The 16,926-nt window shown below is 40.4% G+C and overlaps 3 protein-coding genes across 3 annotated transcripts in view; 1 reads left to right on the top strand and 2 right to left on the bottom strand.

Annotated features, from left to right (window-relative positions):
* LOC134824943 (chromosome-associated kinesin KIF4A-like) overlaps nucleotides 1–16,926 on the bottom strand; it is a 92,297-nt gene that overhangs the window by 31,747 nt on the left and 43,624 nt on the right. The window lies entirely within an intron of this gene.
* LOC134824953 (uncharacterized) overlaps nucleotides 1–16,926 on the top strand; it is a 79,500-nt gene that overhangs the window by 35,122 nt on the left and 27,452 nt on the right. The gene's annotated exons all lie outside the window — the stretch shown is intronic.
* On the bottom strand, nucleotides 98–5,483 carry LOC134824744 (T-complex protein 1 subunit gamma-like). Its single transcript, XM_063836719.1, has 10 exons — nucleotides 5,382–5,483; nucleotides 4,822–5,192; nucleotides 4,446–4,587; nucleotides 4,119–4,219; nucleotides 3,846–4,012; nucleotides 3,519–3,694; nucleotides 3,219–3,386; nucleotides 2,937–3,074; nucleotides 400–537; nucleotides 98–256 (listed from the first exon to the last, which is right to left on the bottom strand). The coding sequence occupies exons 1-10, from the start codon at nucleotides 5,481–5,483 to the stop codon at nucleotides 98–100; spliced, it is 1,662 nt and encodes a 553-aa protein (XP_063692789.1).

The raw sequence follows: 16,926 nt of genomic DNA, 5'->3' as shown, positions 1-16,926 counted from the left end.
ACGAAAATAGCACCCCTCTTAAACTCGAGATGATAAAAAGTGACGAGTTAAAAATAAAGTGAAAGAGAGAAAATGTATGAGCACAAGAAGTTGTTATCTATTCTTCAGGGCCTTCCTGAGGATTGGCTGCTTGGAATTTTCCCGCCATTTTTTCTGCATCAATGTCGGACTGCTTCTTCACTCCGCTGACTATATCGTCGATACGAAGCAGTAATATGGCTGTTTCGATTGCAGTCTTAAACACTTGGGATTTCACCTGAGGAGGAGATTATTGAGGAACAAGTTGAAGCTTTGTTGAAGTAACTTAGAACTTCACCGAAACCTGTTAAACAACTAACTAATCAATTACTCAACCAATTAACAGATCAACGTTTCAATTAATCATGGTATTTCTCTCACCTGAAGAGTATCCCACACGCCAAACTCCTCCATATCTACGATATTACCGGTCTCTCCGTCCACGCCCCAGGTAGACCCGGTGGTGGCGTGTTTAGCTGTCAAGTTGGTCATTGTTCTGATGGTGTTTACTCCGCAGTTCTGAGGGAGGAGCACACGTGGTTAGTTGTGCGGAAACAGAGAGGTTAGAGGTTAGTTGTGCGGAGACAGAGAGGTTAGTGGTTAGTTGTGCGGAGACAGAGAGGTTAGAGGTTAGTTGTGCGGAGACAGAGAGGTTAGAGGTTAGTTTTGCGGAGACAGAGAGGTTAGAGGTTAGTTGTGCGGAGACAGAATGGTTAGAGGTTAGTTGTGCGGAGACAGAGAGGTTAGAGGTTAGTTGTGCGGAGACAAAGAGGTTAGAGGTTAGTTGTGCGGAGACAGAGAGGTTAGAGGTTAGTTGTACGGAGACAGAGAGGTTAGTGGTTAGTTGTGCGGAGACAGAGTGGTTAGTGGTTAGTTGTGCGGAGACAGAGAGGTTAGAGGTTAGTTGTACGGAGACAGAGAGGTTAGAGGTTAGTTGTGCGGAGACAGAGAGGTTAGAGGTTAGTTGTGCGGAGACAGAGAGGTTAGAGGTTAGTTGTGCGGAGACAGAGAGGTTAGAGGTTAGTTGTGCGGAGACAGAGAGGTTAGAGGTTAGTCGTGCGGAGACATAGCGGTTAGAGGTTAGTTGTGCGGAGACAGAGAGGTTAGTGGTTAGTTGTGCGGAGACAGGGTGGTTAGTGGTTAGTTGTGCGGAGACAGAGAGGTTAGAGGTTAGTTGTGCGGAGACAAAGAGGTCAGAGGTTAGTTGTGCAGAGACAAAGAGGTTAGAGGTTAGTTGTACGGAGACAGAGAGGTTAGTGGTTAGTTGTGCGGAGACAGAGAGGTTAGAGGTTAGTTGTGCAGAGACAGAGAGGTCATAGGTTAGTTGTGCAGAGACAGAGAGGTCATAGGTTAGTTGTGCGGAGACAGAGAGGTTAGAGGTTAGTTGTACGGAGACAGAGAGGTTAGTGGTTAGTTGTGCGGAGACAGAGAGGTTAGAGGTTAGTTGTGCAGAGACAGAGAGGTCATAGGTTAGTTGTGCAGAGACAGAGAGGTCATAGGTTAGTTGTGCGGAGACAGAGAGGTTAGAGGTTAGTTGTGCGGAGACAAAGAGGTCAGAGGTTAGTTGTGCAGAGACAAAGAGGTCATAGGTTAGTTGTGCGGAGACAGAGAGGTTAGTGGTTAGTTGTGCGGAGACAGAGAGGTTAGAGGTTAGTTGTGCAGAGACAGAGAGGTCATAGGTTAGTTGTGCAGAGACAGAGAGGTCATAGGTTAGTTGTGCAGAGACAGAGAGGTCATAGGTTAGTTGTACGGAGACAGAGGTTAGTGGTTAGTTGTGCGGAGACAGAGAGGTCATAGGTTAGTTGTGCAGAGACAGAGAGGTCATAGGTTAGTTGTACGGAGACAGAGGTTAGTGGTTAGTTGTGCGGAGACAGAGAGGTTAGTGGTTAGTTGTGCGGAGACAGGGTGGTTAGTGGTTAGTTGTGCGGAGACAGAGAGGTTAGTGGTTAGTTGTGCGGAGACAGAGAGGTTAGAGGTTAGTTGTGCAGAGACAGAGAGGTTAGAGGTTAGTTGTGCGGAGACAGAGAGGTTAGTGGTTAGTTGTGCGGAGACAGAGAGGTTAGTGGTTAGTTGTGCGGAGACAGAGAGGTTAGAGGTTAGTTGTGCAGAGACAGAGAGGTCATAGGTTAGTTGTGCGGAGACAGAGAGGTTAGAGGTGAGTTGTACGGAGACAGAGTGGTCAGAGGTTAGTTGTGCGAGACAGAGAGGTTAGAGATTAGTTGTGCGGAGACAGAGAGGTCAGAGGTTAGTTGTGCAGAGACAGAGAGGTTAGAGGTTAGTTGTGCGGAGACAGAGAGGTTAGAGGTTAGTTGTGCGGAGACAGAGAGGTTAGAGGTTAGTTGTGCGGAGACAGAGAGGTTAGAGGTATAAACTAGGCTGTATAGAGGTAAAAACTAGTCTGTATATAGAGGTATAAACTAGTCTGTATAGACTATAAAGGTTAGGAGTATTCAGGTTGAAGGTTGAGGAGGTGGAAATGAGGATCAGCATTTGTTGACAACTTTGAGACAACAAAAGCTAACAACAAGCTTTAAGTTAATGTTTAATGCGAGTATAGACTAAGTAAATCATAGTGCTAGTTTCAAGATGTCAAACTCCAACGAAACAGCAATCATACAGCGGTGAGAAGCTTAAGAGGGGACGAATGCTAGTACTAACAAATATTATCATTGAATTATGACCAGTTGCTATAGCAACGACACATCAAAGTAGGCATTATAAGTTACGTGCTAGTTATGTAGTGATAACATTATCATCCCGTGGAAAAAAATTAAAAATAATTTAGCACGGATCTTGATTGTCTTGCCCCCTTGTTTTATTAGAATGCAGGTCACATAATGTCTTGTCAGAGATATACAGAGTTGTGCAGAAAATAAGCATATTTTGGCAACTTCTGAATTGCTAGAAGTGAGTTGTACCTGCATAAGAGTCTTGGGGATGATTCGGAGTGCCTCAGCGAGGGCTCTGTAAGGCCACTGTCCTACACCCTGGATTTCTTTAGACTTCTCTATAAGTCTGTGAGCTACAGCTGCTTCCACTGCTCCGCCTCCGGGAACCTGTAATTAGGTGATTATTTAATTAATTAGGTGATTATTTAATTAATTAGGTTACAAGCTTGTTTGTGATGAGTTTTTGGTGACCTAATAACTGCTGTCGTTTAATGGTTGACTTGGAGATCTGGATCTTTATTTAAAACTTACCAAGAAAGGATCGATCATGACATTTCTGGCAACATTCATAGCATCTAGGAGATTCCTCTCGACCTCCATTAAGACATCCTTACTGGCTCCTCTGAGCAGGATGGTGCAGGCTTTGGGGTTCTTGCATTTTGTGAGGAATGTGAAGTATTCGTCTCCGAACTTCTTGACCTGAAAAAAGAAACCTATTAAACATGGATACTTATTAATGATGGATTTGTCGGATATTCAGAAATCGAGTACTTATGACAGACCACAACGTGCTACTTTCAAATTCCGTTGAAAATAAAACCATAAACTAACCTCGAAAAGTCCGCACTCAGTTCCAACATCAGAATCCTTCAGTTCCTCAGTCCTATGGACAATCTGTCCTCCGACTGCACGTGCAACACGGTTCATGTCACTCTTACGCAGACGTCTGACAGCTGTGATTCCTGCTTTTAGGAGGAAGTGCTGGGCGAGATCTGACACACCTTTCTCTGGAAAACAAAGGGGTTAATTTATTAAATAAATATTATAATGTATAATTATAAAATGATATAACCTGGCTGCATGACTAAAAACCATTGACACAATCGAAATAAGTGAGCCCACTAATTTTGATTTTTTCTAACAGGACGAAGAACAAACCTGTAAGAACAAGGTCGGGTTTGAGAGCGATGATATCATCACAAATATCCTTGATATAATTCTCTTCTAGTTGGAGGATCTTCCTGAAATCTGTCTCCTGCATGAACTCCATGTTGGTCTGACTCTCTCCTTTCTTGTACTCCAGATTACAATCCAACATTACAATCCTGAAGTGGTGGGTTTTAAAAAAGGTGCCACACTCAACCTGAGTTCAAAGACAACAAAAAAAATGCGACCGCTTTTTTGGGGCAAGTTCGCAGACTTTTTACAAACCTGGGGTTTTCAATGCGTCTCTTCATCCCGGTATGAGTGACATCTTTGTTGAACATAACTCCGTCGAGGATCTCTGACATTTCAATACTACCTCCGGGAACCTGCGGGCAAGACATTTAAAAATCAAATTGTGAAAAGATTTGCTTAAGAAATCTACATCAAAAATGATCGACGGTCATTTAAGTTTCCCTGCCTTTTAATTTGCACGCTACGAAAATCAAATTGAAAGAATCAAGTTAATAGCTTCAAATAAAAACACAAAGTAAATTATAATTAAATAAAACTTTCTCATTAATTAATTAAACTGGTTTTAAACTAATTTGTTACCTTCTCGACTTTAGCGTATCTTTTGATATCAATCTCATTATAACCACCTGCACTTTGATCGTTAATACGGACACACTTCACAGCATCCAGTGCTATTCCGCATGCCAAATCATTCCAGCCCTTCATGAATTTGGTTCCAAGACTGAAATATGAAAGTAAAGATAAAGTAAAGATAAATATCATGAAATACCTGAATTAGAACTTTAGAGATAATTCATCCTCTATAAACAGTGTATACAATATTCATGTAGCAAAAAAAGTGTTATTGAAAATCAACAGACCATGTGCTACTGATCCTGATCTGACGTCTGTAAAGCTTAAGTAGCTGCAGAATAGCTTGATTTAAAAATATAATATTCTAAAGCACTGCCCTTACCTTGATTTAATAATTTTAACCATCTCCTCTCTGTTATCAGTATCAACAGGTTTAGCGACTTCATTCCTCATCATGCTCACTGCATCCTCCAAGGCTTGTCTGTACGCAGCAATGATAACTGTGGGATGCATGTTGTCCACTAGGAATGGTTCTGCCACCTTCAGCAGCTCTCCAGCCAGGATGATCACACTGGTGGTTCCGTCACCAACTTCTTCGTCTTGGGTACGACTGATCTCAATCATACTTTTGGCTGCTGGGTGCTGAACTTGGATTTCTCTGAGGATGGCGTTGCCGTCGTTTGTCATGACGATTCCTCCCATTGGGTCCATGAGCATCTTCAACATAGCTTTGGGTCCAAGACATGTTCGAATCTGAAGTTTTGTAATGTTGGTTCTGTAGTGGTAGTATCACTAATTTGTGACTCAATTCACTGCGATACTTCCGAATCCAATTACTGTAAATCCAATTGGAAAACATTGTAATTGCATATTTATTGCTACTTCATTATGACAGAGTTTATAATATCTAATGCTTGGTTGAAAAAGTTTTAAAAAACTCACGATGTCACTGATGGTCTTAGCTGCTTTGATGTTGCTCAATTGAACCTTGCGACCACTCTCCCTCTTGGTGTTGTTCTTCAAAACTAACATAGGCTGCTGCATCTTGAAGGCCTCTAAGCAGTGTTAAATACTGTTATTTTATTATTTATCACCAATTCATTACACAATCAATCAATGAATATATATCCGAATTTAAATAATACCAAACTAAATTGTAGCGCTAGATGGTAACATCCAAGATACAATAATTATTAATATACTTGATCTGAGTGCAAAGTTTTTTTTTAAAAGAGAGGCTGGGCCAAGATAGCCCACGAGAGGATAGCATTGAGATGCTCTGCCTACCTCTGGGGTGTGGCAACCTTGGGGAAGGTTGCCGGTGAAATCAGAGTGATTGGTGGAGGATGGTGTAAGATGATATATGAGTCAAAATGATACGCTTAAATGCCAGCTGGGTTTGGAAAAGTAAAACGAGACGAGACAGCATATGAGCTAATACTTTAAGTCACCCCGGTCTGATCCAGCTCTTCCGGCACAATTAAGCGGTTGGTGCGGTTTGCGAAATTGACAATTGTGGTGATGTGTTGGTTGTCGAATATGTCATTGACAGAGAGGTAGTAGTCCTGGAAATATTGACCTCTAATTTGGGCAATAGCTGGACACTGTCCAAGGAAGTGTGAGACAGTTTCCTCTCTGTCGCCGCACATAGGACAAGCACTGGTGTTTGATTTGCAAATGGTGTGAAGGTGTTTGTTTAAGCCGCAGTGACCCGTGATGAGGTGAACTGCAGTTCTGTAATCTTGTCTGTTTTTGCTGAGTGTAGTGTTGAGGTTTTTGATGATTTTGGCATGCTTGTGGCCGAGTGTCAGTTTGGTGTGTCTGGGACCGTCAGTTAACCAAGTTTCCTGATTCAGTCTGTTGACTTTGTTGTCGATTTGACGCTTGATGTAGGATTGTGGAATTGGACACTTCAAAGTGGATTCACTGGTTGGGGGGGGGGGGGGGGTCAACCTCATTTTACCTCATTTTACCTCATCCCAATTTTGCCTTTTTTGGCTGGCCTCATGAGGTAAAATGAGGTAAATCTCGGCAAAAATTTTTAACAGGTAAAATTCTCTAAATCGTCAATTTAGTCACGAAGGAGTATGGAAGGAGTTCTAAATGTGTGCTCCTCTAATATAAACAGTAGGAAATGGTTAACTTTAGTCGAGGTCTCAGGTCTCTACAATGTCGGGAAGTTCCTGCAGGAATTTGCGCATTGCGCTTGAAGCGCAAGATTCACAGCGCCAAAAGCGAAGGTCGTAGAGACATGAGACCTTGACTAAAGTTAACCATTTCATACCATTGCTATAAGAGTATGCCACTTTCAGAGTCCTAAACACACTCCCATATCTCTTAATCGTCAATTGTATGAATTTTACCTGTTAAAATATATCATCTTTTACTGATATCAATTTAGTTTAACACTGTTAGTTTTAAAAAAGAAAATAATACTTCACACCAAACTCACACACAATATGAGAATATAAAGAGGAAGGTTTTCTTGGAGACCTGGAGCATCAAAATAGTGTACATTGCTGCTGTCATTGTCAAGACTCCAGAATAAGAGGGTCTAGTTGTGGGATTATGCTGGATAACAGATATGATAAGTGGTAACATCCTACAAAAGAATTTTAGCTTACTAAGGAATTTTCCTCTTACCGAATTATACAAGAAGTTAACTAAGTTCCTCCTAGTCCTAAGCATTATCTTGTTTCAGAGGGAATGAGTGATTTAAAAAGATGAGGCCAAAGAGTTAGTTGTGAAGAAGGCATTTGTACTCTGTAATTTCTAAGCTAATTTTTTTCGATATTTATAGCTATTTACTGATCTTGTTTTGACGTATCAGCAAGAGATCACTTGACCTCGTTAGTTGTTAGTCATGTTATGCTGAGTGGAGTTGGGTTAAAAACATATAAGAGATACGATGATTTAACTTGTAGAAGCTTTCAATAAACATGTGTTAATCGTCGTCAGCTGAATGTGATGTGGTGGACAATGCTTATATGTGATTGAGTGGTGTCAGGGATGGAGGGTGGGGGAGGTGTGGGTGGGAAAGTGAAAATTACAGTACAATGTCAATAAAAATTTAGTCTTCTGTTGAGGTTTAGAAGGAAATGCCAGATGGTCTGGACTTTAAGGATTTGGCAATTTTAGGAAGAATGGGGTCCCAGAGGGGACTACATTTGGGTGCGCGATCTGTTCTGTTCATAGCTGGTTGTCGTATTTGTATAGCTGCGTGTTCTGTGAGGTCAAGTTGGGAGCGTGAGGTGAGGGATTTGAGGACTTCGATGTTGTTCCAGGAGATGGTGTGGCCGGTGGTCAGGGCATGATGTGCAGGGGCTGATTTGATTCTGTCTGTGGATTCGTCGATGGCGTTGTTGAGTCTGTAACATCGTTCGTGTTCTTTCATGCGGTGGACCAAGGGTCTGTAGGTCTGTCCGGCGTATTTGGAGGGGCACTGTGAGCAGGAAATTTCGTAGATGGTGTTGGGAGTGAGGTGAGTAGGGGGTGTGGTCTTCGTTTTGGTGAGGAGGTTGCGGAGGGAGGTAGCAGAGGAGTGGGTGACTTTGATGTCGTGTTGTCCGAGTATCTTGGAGATGGGTTTGGATAGGGAGGGATGGAAAGGAAGAGAAACACTAAGGGCATGTTCACGGGTCTGTCGGTTGAATGAGGCTAGGGATTGGTGGCGAGAGGGGTTGGTGAATTTCCGTTGTACTTCGTCCATGATGGTGGTGATGCGGTGAGGAGGGAAGCCGTTCTGGAGGCAAACGTGTCGTACTGTCTGGAGTTCGTCGTCAAGGTGTTGGGGTGAGCAGATGTTGTGGGCTCTTCTGGTCAGTGATCGGATGCTGCGTTCTTAGATGAGTTGGTGGTGCAGGAGGAGTACTTGGTGTAGAGGTTGGTGTGGGTGGGTTTTCTGTAGACTGATGTGGATTTGTCAGGGTGGATGAGAACGTCAAGGAAGGGTATAGTTCCGTCTGTAGAGGGATGTTCTTGGGTAAAGTTGAGGTCTTCAGTAAGGGAGTTAAGGAATGTAAGGAAGGATTCTGCGTGGTTTCTGTCTCTGAAAGATCCAAGGCCGTCGTCAACGAAATGGGAGTAAGTGTTTGGAGGGTCAGGACATGAGGATAAAGCTAAGGTCTCGATTTCAGCAAGGCGGATTTCAGCTAGTTCAACAATGAGGGGGGATCCCATTGTACCACCTTCGTCTTGGGAGTAGAAGGAGCCGTTGAATTCAAGGTATGAGTTGTCAAGGCAAAAGTTGATAAGGGAGCCTATGGTGGTGGTGGTGACATTGGAGGGAAGACGAGAGGGGTTCTGTTCAAAGGAGGAGATGACAGTTTTGAGGGCTAGGCGCATGCTCGCATGTCACAGGAGGTGTACAAGGATTGGACGTCTAAGGAGGCGTGGTAGTGGAAGGAGGGATTGAGAGAGGAGTCGAAGCGATGTTTGAAGTCGGAAGAATCTTTGAGGCGTAAGGGGTTCTGGGCTAGGGGTTTGAGGAAAGATGCGAGGACTTTGTGGAGGGCTTGGAGGGGGGTGTTGTAGAAGCTGACTACGGGACGGATAGGTGCGCCGGGTTTGTGTATCTTAGGTTGTCCGTAAAGTTGAGGCCATCTAGGATGTAGGTTGCGCATCTTGTGGTATAGGTCGGTCGTGATCTTCTTGTCGGTGTGTAGTTTCTTGAGGACTTTCTGTAGTTTAGTGGTAACGGATTGAGTGGGGTCTTTCGTTAAGAGGGTGTAACTACCTGAGGATAAGTGGTCGGTAACTTTGGCTATGTATTGATCGTGAGTCAGTACAACAGTGGCGTTGCCCTTATCAGCAGGAAGAAATTTCAATTCAGATTTCTTAGATTTTAAAGATTTAAGAGCGGTACGTTGTTGTGGAGTGTTATGCTGATCCAGTTAGTGACGAGCTATGAAGTAATCATTCGACCTCATTTAATAGTGATCCTATCTATGACGAGCTATGAAGTAATCAGTGGATCTCGTCAATGCTCATCCTGTCCGGACTGTCAGTGACGAGTTATGAAGAAATAAATGAAGACCTCATTAATTCCTTGTTCCAAGAAGATATTCCTCTGGTAACAACCCCTTCTGGCCTGCTTCTGAACATAATATGAAGATTCGAAAACCTAGTCTACCTAAATTGGAACTTGCTGACTGCATTGGAAAATGGAGAACAATCGAGAAGTGATAATCAGTGCCAGGATATAATCAAAGTTGAATTCGGAATCCAAGGAAAACCTTCCTTTTTTATATTATCATATTGTCCGTTAGTTTGGTGTGAAGTAATATGTTCTTTTTAAAAACTAACAGTGTTTTAAACTAAATTGATATCAGTTAAAGATGATATATTTTAACAGGTAAAATTCATATAATTGACGATTAAGAGCTGTAGGAGTGTGTTCAGGACTCTGAAAGTGGCATACTCTGATAGCAATGGTATGAAATGGTTAACTTTAGTCAAGGTCTCATGTCTCTACGACCTTCGCTTTTGGCGCAGTGAATCTTGCGCTTCAGCGCAATGCGCAAATTCCTGCAGGAACTTCCCGACATTGTAGAGACCTGAAACCTCGACTAAAGTTAACCATTTCCTACTGTTTATATTAGAGGAGCACACATTTAGAACTCCTTCCAAACTCCTTCGTGACTAAATTGACGATTTAGATAATTTTACCTGTTAAAAATTGGTGAAAAATATGGGCGTGGCCCAAGTCAGTATTATACGAAACCGTAGACACAAAAAATTGTTTGGTTGTTCCTGATCCTATAGAGCAACTAATTAGAGGTGATATCTAATTATATGAACGAAAAGTGGTTTTGTGAACCGCCCTTTATTCTACAGCGAATCATGAACATTGAAAATGTACATGATAAGAACTTAGAATTGTATGATCAGTATGAAGTATGAGTTTATATGAGTAATTTATTATGAAATGACCTTTCACTATCTCACTATGCAATTTCGACTAAATTCATGTAGATATCCAATCCAGTTCCATGCACAACTGTTGTTTACATTTGGTCTAGTTAGACACAATTTGTTTCAGAGTGACTCGATAATAGCAATATCAAACTAAGATATTATTTAAATGGTCCATGACATGCAATGCGGAAATATCCCCATAAATTGGCAACTGCCAAAGTGACACTAAAGTTATTGCTAATTCCTTTACAAAACTTAGCAAGTGCTATTAACAATTTCCTAATGGATCATGGAAATTGAAATGTTCAATTTTCTTTTCATAAATAATAATTATAATGCGAAGTTTTATTTACCCCAAGTTTGGAGAGTAAGTATGTTAAACTGGGAATGCCCCTTCCCAGGGACCACATCACCCCTAATAAACCATTAAATATCATGGGAGACCATGCACAGCCTCGAATTATAGTATAATGACTTCGAATAAACCTTTTTTGTCTCTAAAAAAAGGCTTAGAAAACTAGATTTATTTACCTCATTTTACCTCATTTTACCTCATCCCAATTTTGCCTTTTTTGGCTGGCCTCATGAGGTAAAATGAGGTTGACCCCCCCCCCCCCCCCTGGTTGTACCAAGCTTGGCCAGCTCATCTGCTTTTTCGTTCCCCCACAATCCGATGTGTGCTGCAATCCATCGTATCTCTAGCGTGTTGTTGGATCCGAGTGCATTAAGAGAGTCGTAACAGTCTCTTGTAGTTCTACTTTGCGTTGAAAGCGCAGAGATAGCTTGTATAGATGAGAGACTGTCAGACCATATGATGATATGTGTGTTGGTATAGGTAGAGAGATATTTGCAAGCTTCAATAATGGCGGTGAGCTCTGTTTGGTAAACAGTGCAATAATCAGGGAGCTTGAATGATCTTTCTTCAAGGGTGGTGTTATTGTTGTCAGTTGTGATGATATAGCCAGCCCCGCATCCTGAGTCTGTGAGTGACCCGTCAGTGTAGCAGGTGATCGTTTCACTGGTAATGTTGTCAATGGTGTTTTGAAGTGAATTTCTATATTCAGTGGTATCGGCTCCAGGAGTTGTGACGGTGAAGTGCCGTCCCAGCATCATGGTTGGTGTTGTTAGGTCTCTCGTTGCTCTAAGTGGGATAATGAGGTCTGCCATGAATTGTTTGTTGATAGTGGTATGATTTTTGATAGTTCCCTTCCTGAAAGCGATAGTTTCAAGAGTGAGGCTGCCATAAGCTTGTAGCCTGGCCGCACCCTTTGCTGCTTCGCCTTGCAGGAACAGTATGATGTCAGAAGTGTCGGTGAGGTGATTCAATGCGATGAAAGGTGTGCTTGGCATGGCACCAGACATCATTCTGAGTGCCAATGCCTGAACACGTTTGAGTTTCTTCGCGTTATAGTCCGTTTGAGTGGCCCTGATCCATATACTACAGCAGTAGGATAGGATTGGACGGATGACAGCCGTGTACATCCATTTGCATGTTTTGGGGCTCATACCCCATGTGGGGCCGACAGCTCTTCGACATTGCATGAGGGATGCCGTGGCTTTTTTGGTGGTGTTAGAACGTATTTAATCAATAATACACACTGTTAAAGTTGGTCTGACCACAAATGATGAAAAAATTATATACTGAATATCATAAATTATATCGTAAATTAGCTAAACTTATGATTTTTTTTTTTTTTTTGAAATAAATTTTCGTGCACATACAGAATGAATGGTTAATAATTTAATATATTATGTAGATTACTTACGGCCAGAGGGGGGGGGGGGGGGGGGGGTAAAATTCGTTTTTCCAGTTTTCACATATATTTGATAAGAGCTGCTGGAGACGAACAAGAAGAAAAAACCCGACCAAAATCTGACCTAGCATTTTTGAGATATCGCGCGCCAAATATTGAGGTTTACCTGTAATTACATGTAAAAATTACATGTAAAAAAAATCGAATTTGGGCTAAAGTTAACCTCATATTTCAAGAACAAAGGCAAAAATCAAAATTCTAAAAATAACGTTTTTGCGTAACACCCCAAAGAACACCTGTGCCAAGTTTCAGCTTCTGGATGTGGCCAGTCTTTTCAAGTTAAGGATTTTGGTATGAGGGGGATGGGATTGCAGCCCCATTATTTAAATATCATATTCATTTGAGCATTTTCAGAATCGTTTATGGCAATTTTTTACTTTTAACACTGCAGTGTGTTACAAAGCCAGACTTACAACAACCATCTACTTAAGGTTGTAGATATTAATAAATCATTACAACTTAATCGTTACAACTTTCCCCAATTGGGTGACGAAATCACTGATTAAGTGCCGAGATCACTTATCTGCAATATCTTAAAAAGGTCATAACTCGGGTAAATTCTGAACAAACAACTTGAAATTTGGGAAAAAGCACTTCTATTATCAAACCAAATATGTCTAGGAATTTTGAAGTTCCCAACTGAAAGCATTCTAACTTAATGGTGACAATAGCGGAAAAGAGGGATTGGCGTGCCACACCCACTGTAATTAAATAAATTTGACAAAGCTTTCATGGAATCTAAGATTGACCCATATCTATAATCTCTGAAATTTCTGTGCAATTCTAAGAAGAATTACGTGAGTTATGAAAGGGTTGCGTGTGGGCAGTTACTTCTGGGCCACCATGTACATACATAATTATGCTTTTGATGTATTGCAGAGATTGCAGGGTGTTTTACGAAAATTTTATGAAATAACAATTTTTACATATTAGTATAACAGTCGAAAAATGTGCTCGAATCATACGATTAAACGTCAAAACAACTTTATTTGAACCAGGTGCCAAAAAGCCCCGTTTATCAACTTTTAGGATTTGAAGAAAAGCTGAACGATAACATCGAATGACTATAGAGTCGACTTTTTATTAAAAATACGGGAATTGAAATTAGTATGGATAAGAATTAATGTGGATAGATGAAAACGTAAATTATACATGATAGAAGCAAAAAGAACTCTGAAAAGCAATAAAATCACTAAATGACTTCTAATGCATTTTGGTTTAAATATAACCATATTTTATTTAATTTGCTTCAACGCTCGATTTTCATACTAGGGTGTAAATTGGTGAAATATACGCGGCACGCCTAAAATTTTTGGTTTCATTAGGTTGATTATTGTATAACAAAAAATGTCCGTCTATGTTAAATATATTTAAACAGTTGTTACTCATATCAAGGCTAATATAATAAGTAATTACGTTATACTTTACTATTTACACTTAACTTGAGTATCGAATCACTTGACACAGGAGGACTATAGTGCAAAGAAACTGCTGCTAACTGCTGCTAACTGCTGCTCACTGCTGCTCACTGCTGCTCACTGCTGCTCACTGCTGCTCACTGCTGCTCACTGCTGCTAACTGCTGCTTTCGCGCGCGTCCATAGCAGCAGTTAGTAGCAGTGAGCAGCAGTGAGCAGCAGTGAGCAGCAGTAAGCAGCAGTGAGCAGCAGTGAGCAGCAGTTATCAGCAGCTTCTTTGCACTATAGTCCTCCTGTATTGACCATTGAATTTACGGATAATATAATTAGTTTTTGAGGACTTCTCGCCGCTTTAACGCGCTGCACAAATTGTAGGTTTATAACCTACCAGGACGCGCGCCGAGTTAGACCCGTCGACGGTAACTCGCAACAAATATTTTACGAGTATTATGGGTCGCTTTAACCTTTTTTTACTTGTGAAACAAGCGCGCCCGCAGTGACGCGAAAGCACAAGTGAACCCTTTCGCTTGCAGTAGCGCTCGACCGCCGAAGGCACTTCATTCTAATTTTGAAACAAGCGCGTCACGCACTGCTCTATCCAGAGGATAAAAGCTGCTGTCGGACAAATGTCTTTTTAACTGCATATCACAGTACAGGCTACGATGTTCGGTCGTTAAATTACTATCGATTTAAATTATTGACAATGGAAATCCCTCCATTTTGTGCTTTGCAGTAGAGGCTCTTACGGGCATTGTCTGCTCGATACGCTAGGGACCCCAGATACGTACCTTAATAAACGTATTTTTGACCGTAGAATCGATTAAAAAGAAATTGTAATACACCCCAAAGAAATTTGGTAACTTGACCAATATGAAACGATCGTTAATTGTAATTAATTACGGTCGATGGAAATCTAGCGTTCGCTAACCAGCGCAATTCTTGTTGAGTTTGAATTATTTTATGATTTTAGCAGTGAGACACTTTAATATGCAATGTCGATAGCCTGGTAATATCTTACTGGTCTGGTGTTAAATTTAATGTTGCTCTACTATACACTGCATTAGTGGCTCGATTCTGATGTGCACAATTAAGCGCTGCGCGCGACAAAAAGCCACGGGATGGTTTATATATATATATATATATATATATATATATATATACAAAATTGCATTTCTTATTTACGAAATTGTTTACGAAATTGATTTAACATAAATTTGAGTTGCAACGTGAGACAATTATTTAATCATCAACAATAATTATAATAGTGTTTTATAGAGATTTTTTAACTGCCATGAGTTGTGTGTATAGTTACACTTACACGGAAAGACTAGACTGCCATTTGCCATGCCCTGGCTGGTTTTTATTTAAAAAAAAAACCTGTATCCTCGGCCGGTACCACATGATTGCAGAGTTGGTAGCACATGCTTCGGCAATCTACCTATACCTCAGTGAACTGGTGGGTGAACGGCAGCTTGCGGCACAATACTTAGGGAAATCGGACTGGGGATCCGTCGGCCTGGTCTACCACCTTTGAGCAACTCATTAAATGAGTGAGTGGTATTGACGGGGATGCAGGCCACAGTTTGTGTTTGTTGTTTTGGTCTACAAATAAAGAAGAGTGTATAATGAAGTTTAATTAATTAAATTCTTTTGGATAAATAAAGGTAACCAATATCTGTCGAGATTATTATTTTTTCTTATAGTTTATTCCATCTGATGTCTGATTGTACCAACATGTCTGTCGTATATTGTTTTTAGACGTTAGTGTTACCAATAAGCAGTTTAAAGGAAAATGAGAATTTTTTGTTGGAGAATTATAAATTATTATAGTTTTCTCTTTGTTAGGAGAGCCGCTCTGACATTAGTAGCTTGTAACATTCTTGGTTACTAGTTGCTAATATGAGCAGGATATAAATACTTTGTTATTATATTATTATTATTATTAAAGAGCAACTAATTATTTCATCAACAGTATGTACCATGTAAAATGCAAAAAATACCTTTTTGTATTTATGTATCCTGGCCTTCCTGTATATTATGTAAAATGCAAAAATATTTTTTTTGAAAAGCTAGCTGATGAGCTGTCTAAGTTAAGAACTCATGTCATGTCAATCATACAGTGCATAAAAAAGTAAAGAAAGAAAGTGAACAAGATTTTATCCAGCTCCACGGTCATCAACAGAATTATAAAGCAATAGTGTGCAGTATTCAATATTAAAACAGCAGACTTAGCCACAAACTATAATTTTTTACTCTCAATGGTTTTACTCAGATTTGTTCCATTTCACCCTTTTGTAAAAGGGCAATAGTGAAAGGTTACGAATGGACGTTTTTGCAGAAAAACGTGGATTTTGGAGAGCGGTAGGAGGGTAGGCGGGTCTGAATATGTCGTGTTCTGTCCTTCTGTTAGTAACCATGTCAATTCATATATTAGGACGCAATGAAACTACCAGACCACGATGTATGGGGACTTGCCACCCCATGGCAACATTAAAATATATCGACTCTGTTACATCGTTTCCTGTTAATATAAAACTCTGTTACAAAATGAACTGGGATCTGGCAATACTACACCTTAGTTGATAAAATATGACAAAGTAATGTACAACTAGACTTAAGTAAAAGTCTGAATGAATATAGAAAACAAACCTATATACTGCTTGAAAGCTAAATAATAAACTGCGAAAGAGTAGTCAACGTGATATAAAACTGTTCGATACGACCAAAGAGAGAAAGAAATAGATCGTGCGGAAGAGGTAACATGCATAGCCATAAGGAATTACAAGGAATTACAGGGATTGACCTTACACACAATATAATTATATAATGAAGTCATTAACTGTGAAATTGTGCCAGTGTTTGAGGATACACGCTGGCTGACTATTAATATATAATTTAAGATATCTGTGTAAGATTTTTCGTTCATAATTCTGGGTGATCAGTTTATCAATTAATAATTTAACATCATGAATAAATTCATTAACTACTGAGGAGGATTTGCATATCCTATATAGTTCGCCTACAAATATTCCATGTGAAGGTTTCACAGGTACGTTGGAGCTAAGGTTAGGAAAAGTGACGACTTTAAAACTGAAATCACGTCGTTTGTCATATAATTTAGTGTATGTAATTTAAACTTTTTGAGTGTGTCTAACCTTATATTCAGACAATAACTATAGTTGGATTTATTTATGAATATCATTGATAAACACATGATTTTATCACTTACACCTGATTTTGATTTGGGACCTTTCTTAAGCTTAAATCCTTTAGAAGAAAGGTCAGGTCTTTTTGGGGGGGGGGGGGGGGGGAGCGCCCCCTCTGATGCCCCTATACTCAC

Source organism: Bolinopsis microptera, chromosome 13 (genome assembly GCF_026151205.1).
Source record: "Bolinopsis microptera isolate Bmic1 chromosome 13, MBARI_Bmic_1.0, whole genome shotgun sequence".
Taxonomy (NCBI): Eukaryota; Metazoa; Ctenophora; class Tentaculata; order Lobata; family Bolinopsidae; genus Bolinopsis; species Bolinopsis microptera.
The sequence above is the reverse complement of the archived record's forward strand: the minus strand, read 5'-3'. Positions and strand labels throughout refer to the sequence as shown.

Excerpts from the sequence above, each read along its gene's own strand:
- LOC134824744 (XM_063836719.1), bottom strand. The coding sequence starts at position 5,483 with ATGCAGCAGCCTATGTTAGTTTTGAAGAACAACACCAAGAGGGAGAGT. Across the intron at positions 3,695-3,845 it reads ACCCGACCTTGTTCTTACAG|AGAAAGGTGTGTCAGATCTC; the intron begins GTTTGTTCTTCG and ends TTTGTTTTCCAG. Across the intron at positions 257-399 it reads GCGTGTGGGATACTCTTCAG|GTGAAATCCCAAGTGTTTAA; the intron begins GTGAGAGAAATA and ends TCTCCTCCTCAG.